A 12,388-nucleotide genomic window follows, 5' to 3' on the forward strand; every position below is an offset into this window, starting at 1 on the left:
CCCAGACAGGTCCTGGCCCTTTGATAATCTCTATGTGGAGTGTATCCCACCTGGGGACAAAGTCATTCCCTTTCCAACCCCAATCTCAACCCCAGCAGAGCAAATCCCTGAAAGATCTCTGAGCAGCCCCTCACACTGAGCCAGCCCTGTGACCCCTGCCTGAAGGGTACCAGCACCCCAGGCACCCCCGCTTCCCCCCAGCCATGGTGTCAGGAGATTGTTGTGCAAAGGGCTGGGAACCTGTGCCTTACACAACCGGGATGTTTCCGCCCTGGCTTGGGCAACTGGGGCTGACACTTTACTGGGGTCAAGGAGCTGAAGAGGGGACTGTGACCGTGCTGAGGAGTCTCCTTCCACTCTGTGTGCCAGGCTTCAGGATGTCTGCCCTACACCTACACATCTACACATCTCTCTACTGGAGTCCCATACTGCTCCTCCATTGACCTTGATGCGGGTTCCTAGGGGTCCATAATCATGGGGACATAGCAGATGTCACCCATGCGCTGGCTCATGGGTGGGTACAGGGGTCCCCAGCACCCAGGTGGGAACCCTGGAGACTTGGGGCACAGCAGAGTGAGTGGGGGAGGAGGACAGCCCATCACCTTTGCATCTGAGAACCCTCTTGCCCAAGTGGTTCCTTGCAGTGTGGTAGGAAGCCAGGGCTGTTGGCCAAGAGCTGTCTACTCTCCCCACCATGTGATGGTGCAGGCAGTGGCTCACCCTGGCTGCAGCTAGGACACCCTTTTTGGGGATGGTTCCCCCCAAGACAACTTGAACACCCCCACAGCAGCATTCTCCACCCTGCACCCACCCCCAGTGTCAATCTGGCAGTGACCAATGGACGACACAGAAGACACAGGGGTAGCAGAAATGAGTAGTTTTCCTCTTTGTGGACCAGCTGCAAGAAAGACACATGTCAAACCCAAAATGCTGGGCAGCAGAACCTGCATGCAGGCCCTGGACACCCCGGTAAGTCCAAGAGGAGGCACCCAGGGCAGGAGGTGTCCCAGACATGGTGCCAGGGATGCTGTGCCGCTCATGTGGCCTGCGGGTGCCTCTGCTGGTAGCAAATCAGGCAGCAGCGGCCGTGCTTGCCCATGTCCACGGAGCAGGTGTGGCACACCTTGCCCTGGCACAGCCTGCTGAGAGAGCAGGGGGTGAGACCTGAGCCCGCACCGTGCCAGAGCCAGCCCCCGTTCCCGTCCCAGCCCACCTGCAGCTGTACCGCCGGGAGAGGAGGCGGAAATCCTTGTGGCAGCGGGCACACAGCCCTGGGTCGCGGGGCACCGGGCTGGGCACCGGGCTGTCAATGCCCTCTGTCTTCTGCCACAGGGCATCCTTCTCCCTGCGGGAGGGGAGAGGTCAGCGCTGCCTTCGCCGGGGCTCTGGTGCCCTCCTCTGGGCAAAGGGGTGTGGGTCCCCTCGCCCTCGCGTGGAGGCCCCGGGGCTCTCACCGCAGCAGCTCCAGCAGCCGACCCTTCATGTCGCGTATGAGCTCCTGCTGCCGTGCCTGCTCGGCGCCGCGCGTCGCCTCCCGCTCCAGGGCCTCCCTCTGCGCCCGCTGCAGCGCCGATGCCCAGCGCTCGCCGTCCTGCCGGGCCCTGCCGCGGGACAGCGCCCACACCGTCCCCCTGTCTGTCAGCTGCTCGTCTCTCTGTCCCTCCATGCATGCGGATAAACCTCCCGCCGCTGGTTCCTCCCTCCCTCCCTCGCTCCCTCCCTCCTTTCCTCCCTCCCTTCTTTTCTCTGCTGTTGCTCATCCATCCTCAAGCTCTCTCCCCATCCTCACAGCCACTTTGCCAACTGCCACCCATCTGTTTTCCCACTGTTCATCCATCCATCCATCCATCCATCCATCCATCCATCCATCCATCCTTCTCGACATTCATACCCCTGGTCTTCTGCCCACCCACCCACCTACTCACCCCAAATTAATCCCTGTGTCTCTCCATCCACCGTCCCATCTCCATCCATTCACACTAAATTGATCCCTCCTTCCCTCTCTCTATCTACTAACGCCAAACCACTCCAACTCTCTGCCCACCCACCCTTCCACCCACCTCTCAGCCCCAAAGTGACCCCTCCCTCCAGTCCTCCCCCCTCAAATCCTTCTCTCCCTCCCCCAGCCGATCCCCAGCTGCTGTTTGGCTGTGTCCAAGCAGGACATCATTGGGAAACCCTCTGGTGGGCAGATAGGAGGTCCCACTCTGGGGTGATGGGTGGTGGAAGAAGGGGAACCTGCCCGACCTGCTGAGCTCCTCCTGCAGCCGTGCCATCTCCTGTCGCTGGGCCTGGAGCTGCTGCCGGCTCTGCCACGTCTCCTCCTGTGCTGCGGCAGCGAGGCTGGCCAAGCGCTGGGGGAGAGTGGGGGCTCAATCCTGGATCCCAAACCCCACCCCACCACGGGGTCCCCTTGGGTTTGCCCATACCATGGCCATGCTGGTGACCGTGCTGGGCTCCCCTTCTGCCTGGGGGGCTCGTGGGGGCTCCTGGGGAGCACGGGCGAGCTCCAGTGCCTGACGCAGCACCTCCTCCACGGCAGCCACCTCATCTGAGGTACCGGCATCCTTCGGCACGTCCGTCCGTCCTGCCGCCACCAGCGCTTCCTGGCATTCCTGCAGGCGCGATGTCAGCGCCGCCGCCTCTGCCCGCGCCCTGGCCAGCTGGGTGCCCCGCTCCTCTGCCACTTCTTTCAAGCGCCGTGACTCCTCCTGTGCCCGTGCCAGTGCCCCCGGGTCCTCCGCTGCCACCGCTGCCTCCAGTGCCCGCTGCAGGAAGGCGTTGGTTTCCCGCAGAGCCTCCTCCTGGCGTGCCCAGAGCTGTGCCCGCCGGGCGCTGCCCTCCTCCTGCCGCCGGTGCCGCCGGTCCGCCCGCGCCAGCCGCGCCGCCAGCGCCCGGGCCGCCGCCTCCCGCTGCCCCAGCTCGGCCCTCAGCTGCGACACCAGCGCCTGCAGGGACTCCTCTGTGCCACCCGGCTGCCTGGGCACCAGTGACAGGGGCCCCAGCATGCACCTTGTGCCACTGGACAGTGAGGACATGCCAGGCTGGGCTGCTTTGCCAGCGCCATGTGCATCCTCCAGTTCCTCTACATCCACATCCTTCATCGCCTTCTCATCCTCCTCCAACTCTTCATGCTTCTCTTCCAAATCCTCCTCCACGTCCACTTCCACATCCTTCACCCTCACCTCCTTTGTATCCTTACCGTAATCCTCCTCCACTTCCTCTTCATCCTCCTCTTCCGTGTCCTTCTTCACCTCCCCATCCTCTGAATCTTCCTCTGTATCTTCCACTTGCACACTCCCTGCCTGCAGGGCAGCCCAAGTGGGTGGGCAGGGATGGGCTGGTGGCCCATGGAGTGCCACAGTGGGATGGCCAGTGCCATCAGACCATCCATGTGCCACAGTGCTGATCCTGTCTGTCTGCAGGGCTGTCTTTGCTGGGCTGCTCCTCATCACTGGGCTGGGCCGTACAAGTGGCCTAGAGGGGACACAGGGCTCAGGACTACGAGGTCACCCCCAAGGGGAACAGGGCATCACCACCCTCCATTTGGGCTCGCTGGGCACAGCAGCCTTTAGGAATTTGGGGGGCAGCAGGGTGGGGGATCAGTGATGTTAGTGCCATCAGCCTGAGCACCCACAGAACACGTGGCACTCATCGACCCAAGCATGTATGCTTGTGACAGTCTGTGCACATGGGTGTGTGGGTATCAGAACAGGTGTGAGTGTGCTGGAACAGCTGCATCCATGATGCCCCCACAAGTGTGCCCAGGGCAAGGGTGTGCAAGCACATACTTGTGTGTCAGATATCACAGTGTCACGGTGTTGCAGCAGGGACATACTCAAGCACAGGATGGCTCTGTGTGTGTACACATGCATGGGGCATGTTTGCAGGCACAGGCAGGGTGTGCATGCTGGTGCCAATGACTGTGCCCTCCATGGAGAGCTGGCACATCTGGAGTGCTGTGTGGGGTCTAGGGCAGTGGGGCACTGCACAAATGCTTCTCTGCAATGCTAAGTCCCAGGTGCCTCTGATGCCCTTGACATCCCCAGTGCTGCCAATGCCCCTGGTGCCCCCAGTGTCCCCAAGCTCACTCAGAGAACATGGGCCAGGCGGTGTCCAGGTCACTTCTGTACAGAGCCAGGTGGAAGGTGACACAGTCCAGCTCATAGAGGCTGCCCAGGATCTCTGCTCGCCGTTGGGGGCTCAGGAAGGGGCTACGGGCGTAGTACCACTCACTGCAACCACAAAGCATGCATCCCTCTATGCCCTGGACAGGTACACATCCCTGCAGCACCTCTGCTGACTGGGTGCGGCAGGGCACTGCCCACCCTGGCCATGTCCCCCACCTCCAGGAGCATTCCCCCAGTGTGCCCCTGCTCTCACCAGAGGCTCTCAGGGTCCAGGAGGCAGAGCTGCAGGGACTCTGCCAGCTGCCGGTGCACCAGGCAGTACCGCAGAAAGGCTCGGCCCCTGCCCACAGGCGTCTTCAGCTGTGGGGGAGAGGGGGTTATCAATCCCTGTCACTCCAGTCTGCCCCTCCACACACCTCCCTCCCAGCCCATGCAGGGAAAGAGGGTCCCCAGGGCTCGGCCTGGGGTGCAGCGGGGATCCCAGAGGGGACAAAACTGTTTATAGCACCAGTGGGCAAATGCTTGGTGCCCAAGCGGGTGTGTGCCTGTGCAGAGGTGTGTGTGCACCCACAGGCAAGCAGAAGTTCTTATGTGTGCACAAGCCCCTGGGTATCCCACCAGCCCATGCCCACCTTGTCCAAGGAGGTGACGAAGTGAATGCCTTCATGCTCCTGCCGGCACCGTGCCAGGCCCTGGCACAAGAAGTCCCAATAGTCCTTGCGCTGCCCAAAGAAGCTCCTCTTCTCCTTGAGGTCAAACTGGCAGAGGTACAAGCTGGGACTTTTTTTTCTGGGAGCATCCCCTGCTCCCCCCAGCCTGTCCCCTGTGGGGCTGGAATCCAGCCAGCTCCCCCAGCAGGGTTGGTCCAGGTGTCCCTCTCTTCACTCCATACCTCAGTTTCCCTTTTTCGGCACATGTAATTACACATGTGGATTAGGGAGAACCTGGTCCAGGTGGCTGGGGATGCCCAGGGCCAGACAATGCTGGGTGAGGTTATTCCAGCCCCTGCATGGTTAACACAGGATCCCTTCTGCTCTCAGCTGTGCCTAAGGGGAAAGGAGGCAGGGGGCAGCAGAGATGGAGGAGCAGCAGTACCTGGAGGAGGAACTCCAGCTGGGCACAGAGGCTGTGCAGCTCCCGGCTCCCGTCTGTCACCGGCACGTTCTGCTCCTGGTAGCTGCATTTCAGCTCGGCCACGGTCTCTGCGGGATGGCAGGGCTGGGCTGGCATGGCACCCTCTCCCATCCTACCCCTCTTCCTTCAACTGCCTCACAACAACCAGCCTCGGGGATTTCTCATGGTGGATGAAATCATAGAATTCTAGAATCTAAGTTGGAAAAGACCTCCAAGATCAAGTTCAGTAATTAACCCAGTACTTCCAAATCCACCATTAAACCATGCAGCCAAATGACACATCCACACGTCTTTTAAATGCCTCCATGGGTGGTGACTCCACTACTTCCCTGGGTAGCCTGTTCCAATGCTTGATAAACATTTCCATGAAAATTTTTTTCCTAATATCCACTGTAAACCTCTCCTGGCACAACTTGAGGCAATTTCCTCTTGTCCTAACCCTTGTAACTGGGGAGAAGAGACTGACTCCCTCCTGGCTACAACCCTGCCCATGTTCCCCCATTCATTTCAGATAGTTATAGGGAGTGATAAGATCCCCCACAGAGCCTCCTTTTCTTCAGAGAGAAAGAGGAGCTCGGGATAAAGGAGGGAAGCAGGGGGAGCAAGGAGCACAGCCACCTCCTGGGCACTGCTGGTTCCCAGGGGCTGGCAGTGAGGATGGGAGCACGCAGCAGTGCCAGGGTTGGCACGGGGATTCTCTGGAGCACCCCTGGCAGTGACACCCCTCACCGCCCATGACTTGGGTGCAAAAAGGAATCTGGCACGGCCAGGGTGAGATGTGCCATGCAGGGAACATGCTGGCAGGGCACTGGTTGGCACACTTACTCTGCAGGTCCTTGATGACACGGTTGAGCTCCCCTTCCCCTGCCATGGCTGCTCACAGGGATCTGCAGAGGCAGGGGCAGTGATGAGAGGTTCCAGGCTGGCACTTCCCTGGCACCCCCAAACTCTGTCCCAGAGAGAGTGTCTGCCCCCACAGCTCCACCCCAGAGGGGTTTTAGGCAGGTTTAGGCACCCCTTACCTTGCCCATGTTCCCCCACTACATAGGGCAGAACAGATGGGGTGGATAAAGGTGTCCCATCCTGCACCCTCTCAGCTCTCCACGTGCCCTGCCCCTGTATGTCCACAGCCTCTGGTACCATTCCTTGGGGAGTTCCAGGGGCTGACCCCACCACATCCCTATTGTGTCCCTGTCCTTATCCCTGTCCCTGTTTGCCAGGATTCAGGATGTGGGTTTGGTGCAGGGGAAGTGCTGCTTTTGCTTCTGCTCTCGCTTCCCTCACTCACATCATGAACAATGTGGGGGCTCCTGGGTGGTTGAGCACGGGGCACACCAGCCCTGATATGCAGCCCCCTAAGCTCAGCTCCCTCAGCAGAACCCTCTGGCACAGCATGTTGACTGCACAGCTGGCATGGGGTTTGGGTGAGCTGTGGGCATGAGGTGAGGGGCCACAGGGCACAGTGCAGTGATTTTGGGGTGGGTGGCAGCTTGGGGACTGGGTGAGGGAAGTTGCCCATGGGGGTGGCAGGTCTGTGACTTGTCACTGTGGCTGGTGTGGGGCAGCACTTTGGGGGGACGGGGTGTGAGTCCCAGCAGGGTGCGCGTGCACTCACAGGAGTGTGTGCACCGGTGTGCCCAAACGTGCCCAAGCGTGTGAATGCCCTGTGCCCTCTACCAGAGCACAGTGAGGGAGCAGGACACAGGTCTGGGGCTGCCCATGCTCCCATTCCAGGGCTATTGAGAGACCTCAGATGAGCTATCTTTGCACCTCCCCACCCCACCTGCAGCTCAGTTTCCCCTGGCAAGAGAAGCCCCTTACCTGTGTCCAGGAGCTGTGGGCTGCCCCGGGGCAGTTGCTGAGTGCTGCGGGTGAGCCGGCATGTCCCTGTGCCCACACTGTGCCTGCCTGCTTCTCCTTTTGTACCTTGGGCAGGAGGAAGTGTAGGAGGTTGGTGGGGCTGCAGAAGCCACAGCCCGCCCGGCCCACATCATATCAGGCACTGCAGCTTAGCCCCCAGCACCTGCCAGCTCCCTGTTTTGGGGGTTGCCAGCTCTGGAGAAGGGGTCAGCAAGGCTGATCCCCCTATGCAGCTTTTGGGGCAGAGGAAGGACAGTGTCAAACATGGGGGGACCCTGATGGTCTCCAATAAGGATGGAAATTCAGAATGCTCTGAAGAACCTGCCCACAGTTTTTGTGGAGGGGGTCCAGGACCCATACTCTGCTAGAAGCAGCCAGCAGCAGACCCTGGCACAGAGGCCACCCCCATGCACAACAGCCCCTGGGCACAGAGACCCCTGCAGGAGCTGCAGACACCCTAGCAAGGACCACAACCCTCCCCAGTCATCTGCCCTCCACATGGGGACTATAGCCAGAGCCAGTGTGTAAGCTCTTTCCAGAGCATCCTGGACAAGGCTCCCTCTTGCTGGGGAGACCCCAGCCCAGCAGTGCACCTCATTCACTGTGCCTGGACCCTTGTACTGTGTCAGCCCTGTCCTGTGGGCTCCTTCTCGACTGGGGCTGAAAACCTGAAAACCTGGAGGGGATGTCAAAGGTGATGCCAGCCCCTCCCACCAGTCCAGGCAGGGGCACCCACTGCCATCCTGTTCTCCACCACCATCTTGGTGGATGGCCACAGCGATGCCCATGTCCTATCCTCTGCCGTGCCCCTCCTTGTAGAGCAGGTTGCCCTTACCTGTGTCACCTGGATGTCCTTGAGGACGCCCTTGTCCCCTCGGTCAGGCCTCGCTCGACACCAAAGTGAAAGTAGGAAGTGATGCTGAGTGGGAGCCTGGGCCTCCCAGCACCCTCCTGGCTCCCGGTGGGTGTTGGCCTGTAGGTGCAGCTGGGGAGCAGAGGGGAGCCACTGGCAGTACTCAGGGTGACCCCAGCCTCCTCAGCACCCCATTGCCTCGTGCCACACTGCAGTGTGTGCCCCTGTGGGCATGGGGCACAGCACTCCATATTGGATAGGGGTAGGGCAGGGTGTTGGGTGGCAGTGGAGCAGCAGCATCACCGTGTGTGTGTGTGAGCAGGCGTGCGTGTGCCTGCACGTGTGTGCAGGCTGTGTGAGCACGGCTATGTGGCTGCGTGCGTGGGTGCAAGCTGTACACGTGTGGCTGGTGTGGGTGTGAGGCTGAGAGGGCACCGTGTGCGCCCTTCATTGCACCACCCACGTGCCCCGTGCCAGGCACTGCGAGGGCAGGACCCCAACCCCTGCAGGGGGGATGTGCCCCTGCCCACCGCGCCACTGCGTCAGCCTGGCAGCAGGGTCCCCTCTCCCTGCCCAGCCAAGGGCCAGGGCGGGGGTGCCAGGTCTGGGGGGGCAGAGAAGACTCTCACCCATCCTTGGCGTGGGTGCAATTCAATTAACGAGGCCTGGCCCCGGTTCAGCACAGCCAATAAAGCTAATGGCCCCGCACAGGCCTGGCGCTGCCCGCCGGGCTGGGGGGGCAGGCGGGAGCCGGGGGCCATCTGCTAATTAAATGGGGGTGGGGGACCGTGGAGCCAGCGGTGATGTCACCTCCCTGAGGCTCACCGGCCCCCTCTGCCCTCCAGCCCTCTACCACTGCCAGGGTGCCAGACAGAGCTGTGGGGGACAGCTGTGAAGTGTGGGGGACCACCCAAATTTCCTGCACCCCCACCCTGATGCTGCTGCTATCTGGGAGGCTTCCCAAGGCAAATGCAATTAGTGCCCATGCCTGGCATGGCCGCTGCCCACGCTTGGCACCAGCAGCTGCCCCGTGGGGATGGGTCCTTGCCCGGCACCAGCACGGCGTCATGGCAGCATCCAGGGGCGCTGCTGCCTGCTGCTCTTGGCACCACCTCGATGGGCGCATGGGGGTGCGCGGTGCCAGGGGGCTGCACCCTGTAACTTTGTTCCCTGCCCTGTGCAAGCCCCATGGCGGGATGGAGGTGCCCGGGTTTGGGGAGGTTCCCCACGGTAATTCTGTTCCCGCAGCACGGCGTGTCAGTCGGGCAGCCTTTGGGGAGAGACTCCACTACAAGGGCACCGTGTGGGGAGTCCCTGATTGTGTCCCCAGGCTGCCGAGGAGAGGCTCGTTGGGATACAAGGAGGACGGGCAGAGGGGAGGGAAGTCCCCCCCCGCCCGTGTGTAGGCGCTGCCACTTTGGGCTAGGGATGGGCGGACGGTACTGTAAGGAAACTGAGGCAGGGTCGGGGAGAGGGTCGCGGATTGAGCGAACCCGCCGTGTGCGACCTCCTGCACCCCCAAAACTGACGGCGCTGGAGTGGGGGACCCCGTTAAGGTCTGACATCCACCCCAGGGATGCCGTGCCCGGAGGGCAGGCGGGTGAGCGCCGGAGGTGCCAAGCCCCGAGCCCCGTGTGCGGGAGGAGGAGAAGGAGGAGGAGGAGAAGGAGGAGGGGGAGGAGGGGGAGCGTGTCGGAGCTGGCTCCCACCCAAGCACTGCAGGACAGGGGCGGGCACGGTGCTCCCTGCCTGGCTGCCAGCGCGCAGGCGACGCTGGGGAACGGGCGGGGGGGACAGGCCCCGGTGGGACCGCAGACCCCCAGCACATCACTGTCGCACGGCCCCGTGCCCAGGGCTGGGCACGCCGGGGGCAGTGCCCGGGCACCGGAGCTTGTTGTGGCCGGCGCACGGCTGGGTTCGGCCGCTGGTACGAGCGTGCCCTGGGCAGGGGTCGGCCCCTGCACCCTCCCCCCGCCGGGTGAGCCCCGGGCAGGGGCACCATGACCCGGCTGAGCTGGTGCTTTGCCACCTTGGTTGGCTGGGGGAAGTCCTTGGTGTCCTGCCTCCTGCCCCTCCGCACCCGCCGCCGCCGGGAGGTAAGCGGGCATCGCCGGGCACGGCGTTAGGGTTAGGGGCGGCGGGGGACACGGGGCTGGGGGGCTCCGGGGTGCGGGGAGTGGGGCATGGGCGGCCGCTGGCTCTGCCTGCTCCGGGCAGCTGGGGGTTAAACCCTGCATATGCATGCCAGGGTGCAGGGCATGTCCTTTGTCCCTCCTTCTGCTCCCCCCACAGCGTCTCACTGTGACCCTCTCTTCCCACACCCGAGGAGCCCTGCAGTGCCTGCCTGGAGAGGATCTGCCGTACAGCCTTTCATTCTAAGGGATCTGCTGGGATCCCTGTGTCCTTACAGAGAGACCGTAGAGGCAGGGGGTGTCCCTGCGTCCTTATAGAACCCACAAAGGGAACGCTGTGCCCTGCATGAGGGGAGCCCAGTGGCCATAAAACACCCCCCAAGTGAAATCCCTGTGCCCATAAAGTGGTCAGTGTGGGGGATCCCTGTACCTGTAAACACCTCGCACTGGGAAGCACCATGCCCATAAAGTACCCAGTTAGTGTGAGCTCCCTATGCCCAATGTGTGAGACCCTGTGGGGTCACTTTGTGTAGGGCACCTCTGGGCCCGTCAGCACCTGGCATGTGTGGGACCCACGTGCCAAAGGATTGCCCCACAGGGCATCCCCGTGCCCATGCAGCACCTGCTGTGGGAACTCATTCTGCTCTGCCACCCAGGCTGTGCAAGCTGAGGCGGGGAGGGGGGGAAGCTCTTGGAGGGTGCTGGATCCCACTGCGCCACCCTCACATTGTTCCAGTCTTTGGGAAGCTGCCCCGTGCCTGGCAGGATGGCATGGGACACTTCAGCTGCACCATGCCAGAAAAGCAGGTGCCAAAGCCACTGCTGGGCAGCACCTGAGGGAGTCACTGCAGGCTGGTGACAGTCCAGTATATGCCAGGACAGGGACACAGCCTGGAGGAAGGAGAGGCCTCTGACTTCTTGGGGACCCCAGAGCGCACCGGGGACGCAGGACCATGAACTGATGGGAGTACTGGAGGGTGGTCAGGGCTGTGGGTGGGTGAGTGGCATTGGTGAGACGTGGGTTGGTGGTTGTGCAATCCTGTGTCCACCACTTTGTCCCTGTGTTTCGGATATGGGTGTGAGGATGCGGACTCATGGGGGGCTGTAGCACACGTGTACCTGTGCATGTGTGTTCATGGGCATGCAGGTGGGGCTGAGGTGAGAGTGAACTGCAGCTCACATGGGTGTGGGTGCACAGGAGGTCTCAATGGAGCTGCCATGGGGTGTGTGTCCCCTAACACACGTGTGTATGCTGGGGGCAGCAGCAGCAGGGCTCTCTGTTGGTGTGAGCTGTTACAGAGGGGTGTCTTGGACCTTTCTGTGCTGACAGGTACCCACACATGTGGGACCCACACATCATGTGTGACATGGGCTGTGTGTGTGGTGTACATGAGTGTGTCCTGGCATGTACACAGGGGGACATGTGTGATGTATGCATGTGAGAGCACACATCACGCATGAGCAGTGTGCAGACACTCTGCTGGAAGTGGGTGTGGGGGCCTTGAGGATGTGGTGACCCCAGGACACAAAGGAGTCCTGCCAAGGCTGGCCCTGCACTGGGAGTGCATGCCTACACCAGTAGAACCTGTGCAAGAGTCTGCAAGAGTCCCTGTGCTGTGACCCGGTATGTGTCCACCTGCTGAGAAAATGAGCCTAAAATGATGTGATGGGCTGTGTCCCTGCGGCCACCCTGTCCCTGTCACATGACCCTTGTCCCTGCCCTTCTGAGGAGCCTGGGATTGTCACAGCAGTGAATGGGAGGAGGTGATTTATGGGGGGGTGTGGACGCCTCTCCACCGGGGCTTTCATTTGTGAGCAGTAACGAGGTTGATTAATAAGGGCTGTAATGATGGGGAGGGGTGTGTGAGGGGGGTGGGCAGGGGTGGCTCTTTGCTTGTTTGTGCTGTGAGCAGGATCAGTCCCCTCAGCCTCCCTCTGCCCCTGGATGTGGTTGGCATGGAGAGGTGGGAAGTGCTGTCCTCTGTCCCAGCTGGCACATCCCCACAGAGGTACCACTGCCCTGGGCCGGGTGAGCACAGCATAGAGGTGGGGTGGAGGGCAATGGGACAGGGATATTTTGGGGAGGGGATGCTGCACTTTGGGAGGACCGAGATGCAACCCCAGTCTCTGGGAAGGGCAGCTTACCCCCATCCCACCCTGCCTTTCCTATCTGGGCTGGCGATTTTATGCAGAGTATGGATGGGAAACCGAGGCATGGGGACGGGGGCATTACAGTGCCCACGTCCTCTCCATGCCCAGGTTTCCATGCCAGCCGTGGC

General features: G+C 61.7%; 1 protein-coding gene across 1 annotated transcript; it reads right to left on the bottom strand.

Moving 5' to 3' along the window:
• Positions 1-1,036: 1,036 nt before the first annotated feature.
• RUFY4 (RUN and FYVE domain containing 4) lies at positions 1,037-6,149 on the bottom strand. Its single transcript, XM_058809852.1, has 10 exons — positions 6,090-6,149; positions 5,226-5,332; positions 4,763-4,888; positions 4,384-4,490; positions 4,092-4,235; positions 2,430-3,477; positions 2,248-2,354; positions 1,455-1,601; positions 1,214-1,345; positions 1,037-1,142 (listed from the first exon to the last, which is right to left on the bottom strand). Exons 1-10 carry the CDS (start codon positions 6,133-6,135, stop codon positions 1,037-1,039), a joined length of 2,070 nt encoding a protein of 689 aa, XP_058665835.1. The 5' UTR covers positions 6,136-6,149.
• Between the last annotated feature and the right edge of the window lie 6,239 nt (positions 6,150-12,388).

The sequence above is a fragment of the Ammospiza caudacuta genome, chromosome 8 (genome assembly GCF_027887145.1).
Source record: "Ammospiza caudacuta isolate bAmmCau1 chromosome 8, bAmmCau1.pri, whole genome shotgun sequence".
Lineage (NCBI taxonomy): Eukaryota > Metazoa > Chordata > Aves > Passeriformes > Passerellidae > Ammospiza > Ammospiza caudacuta.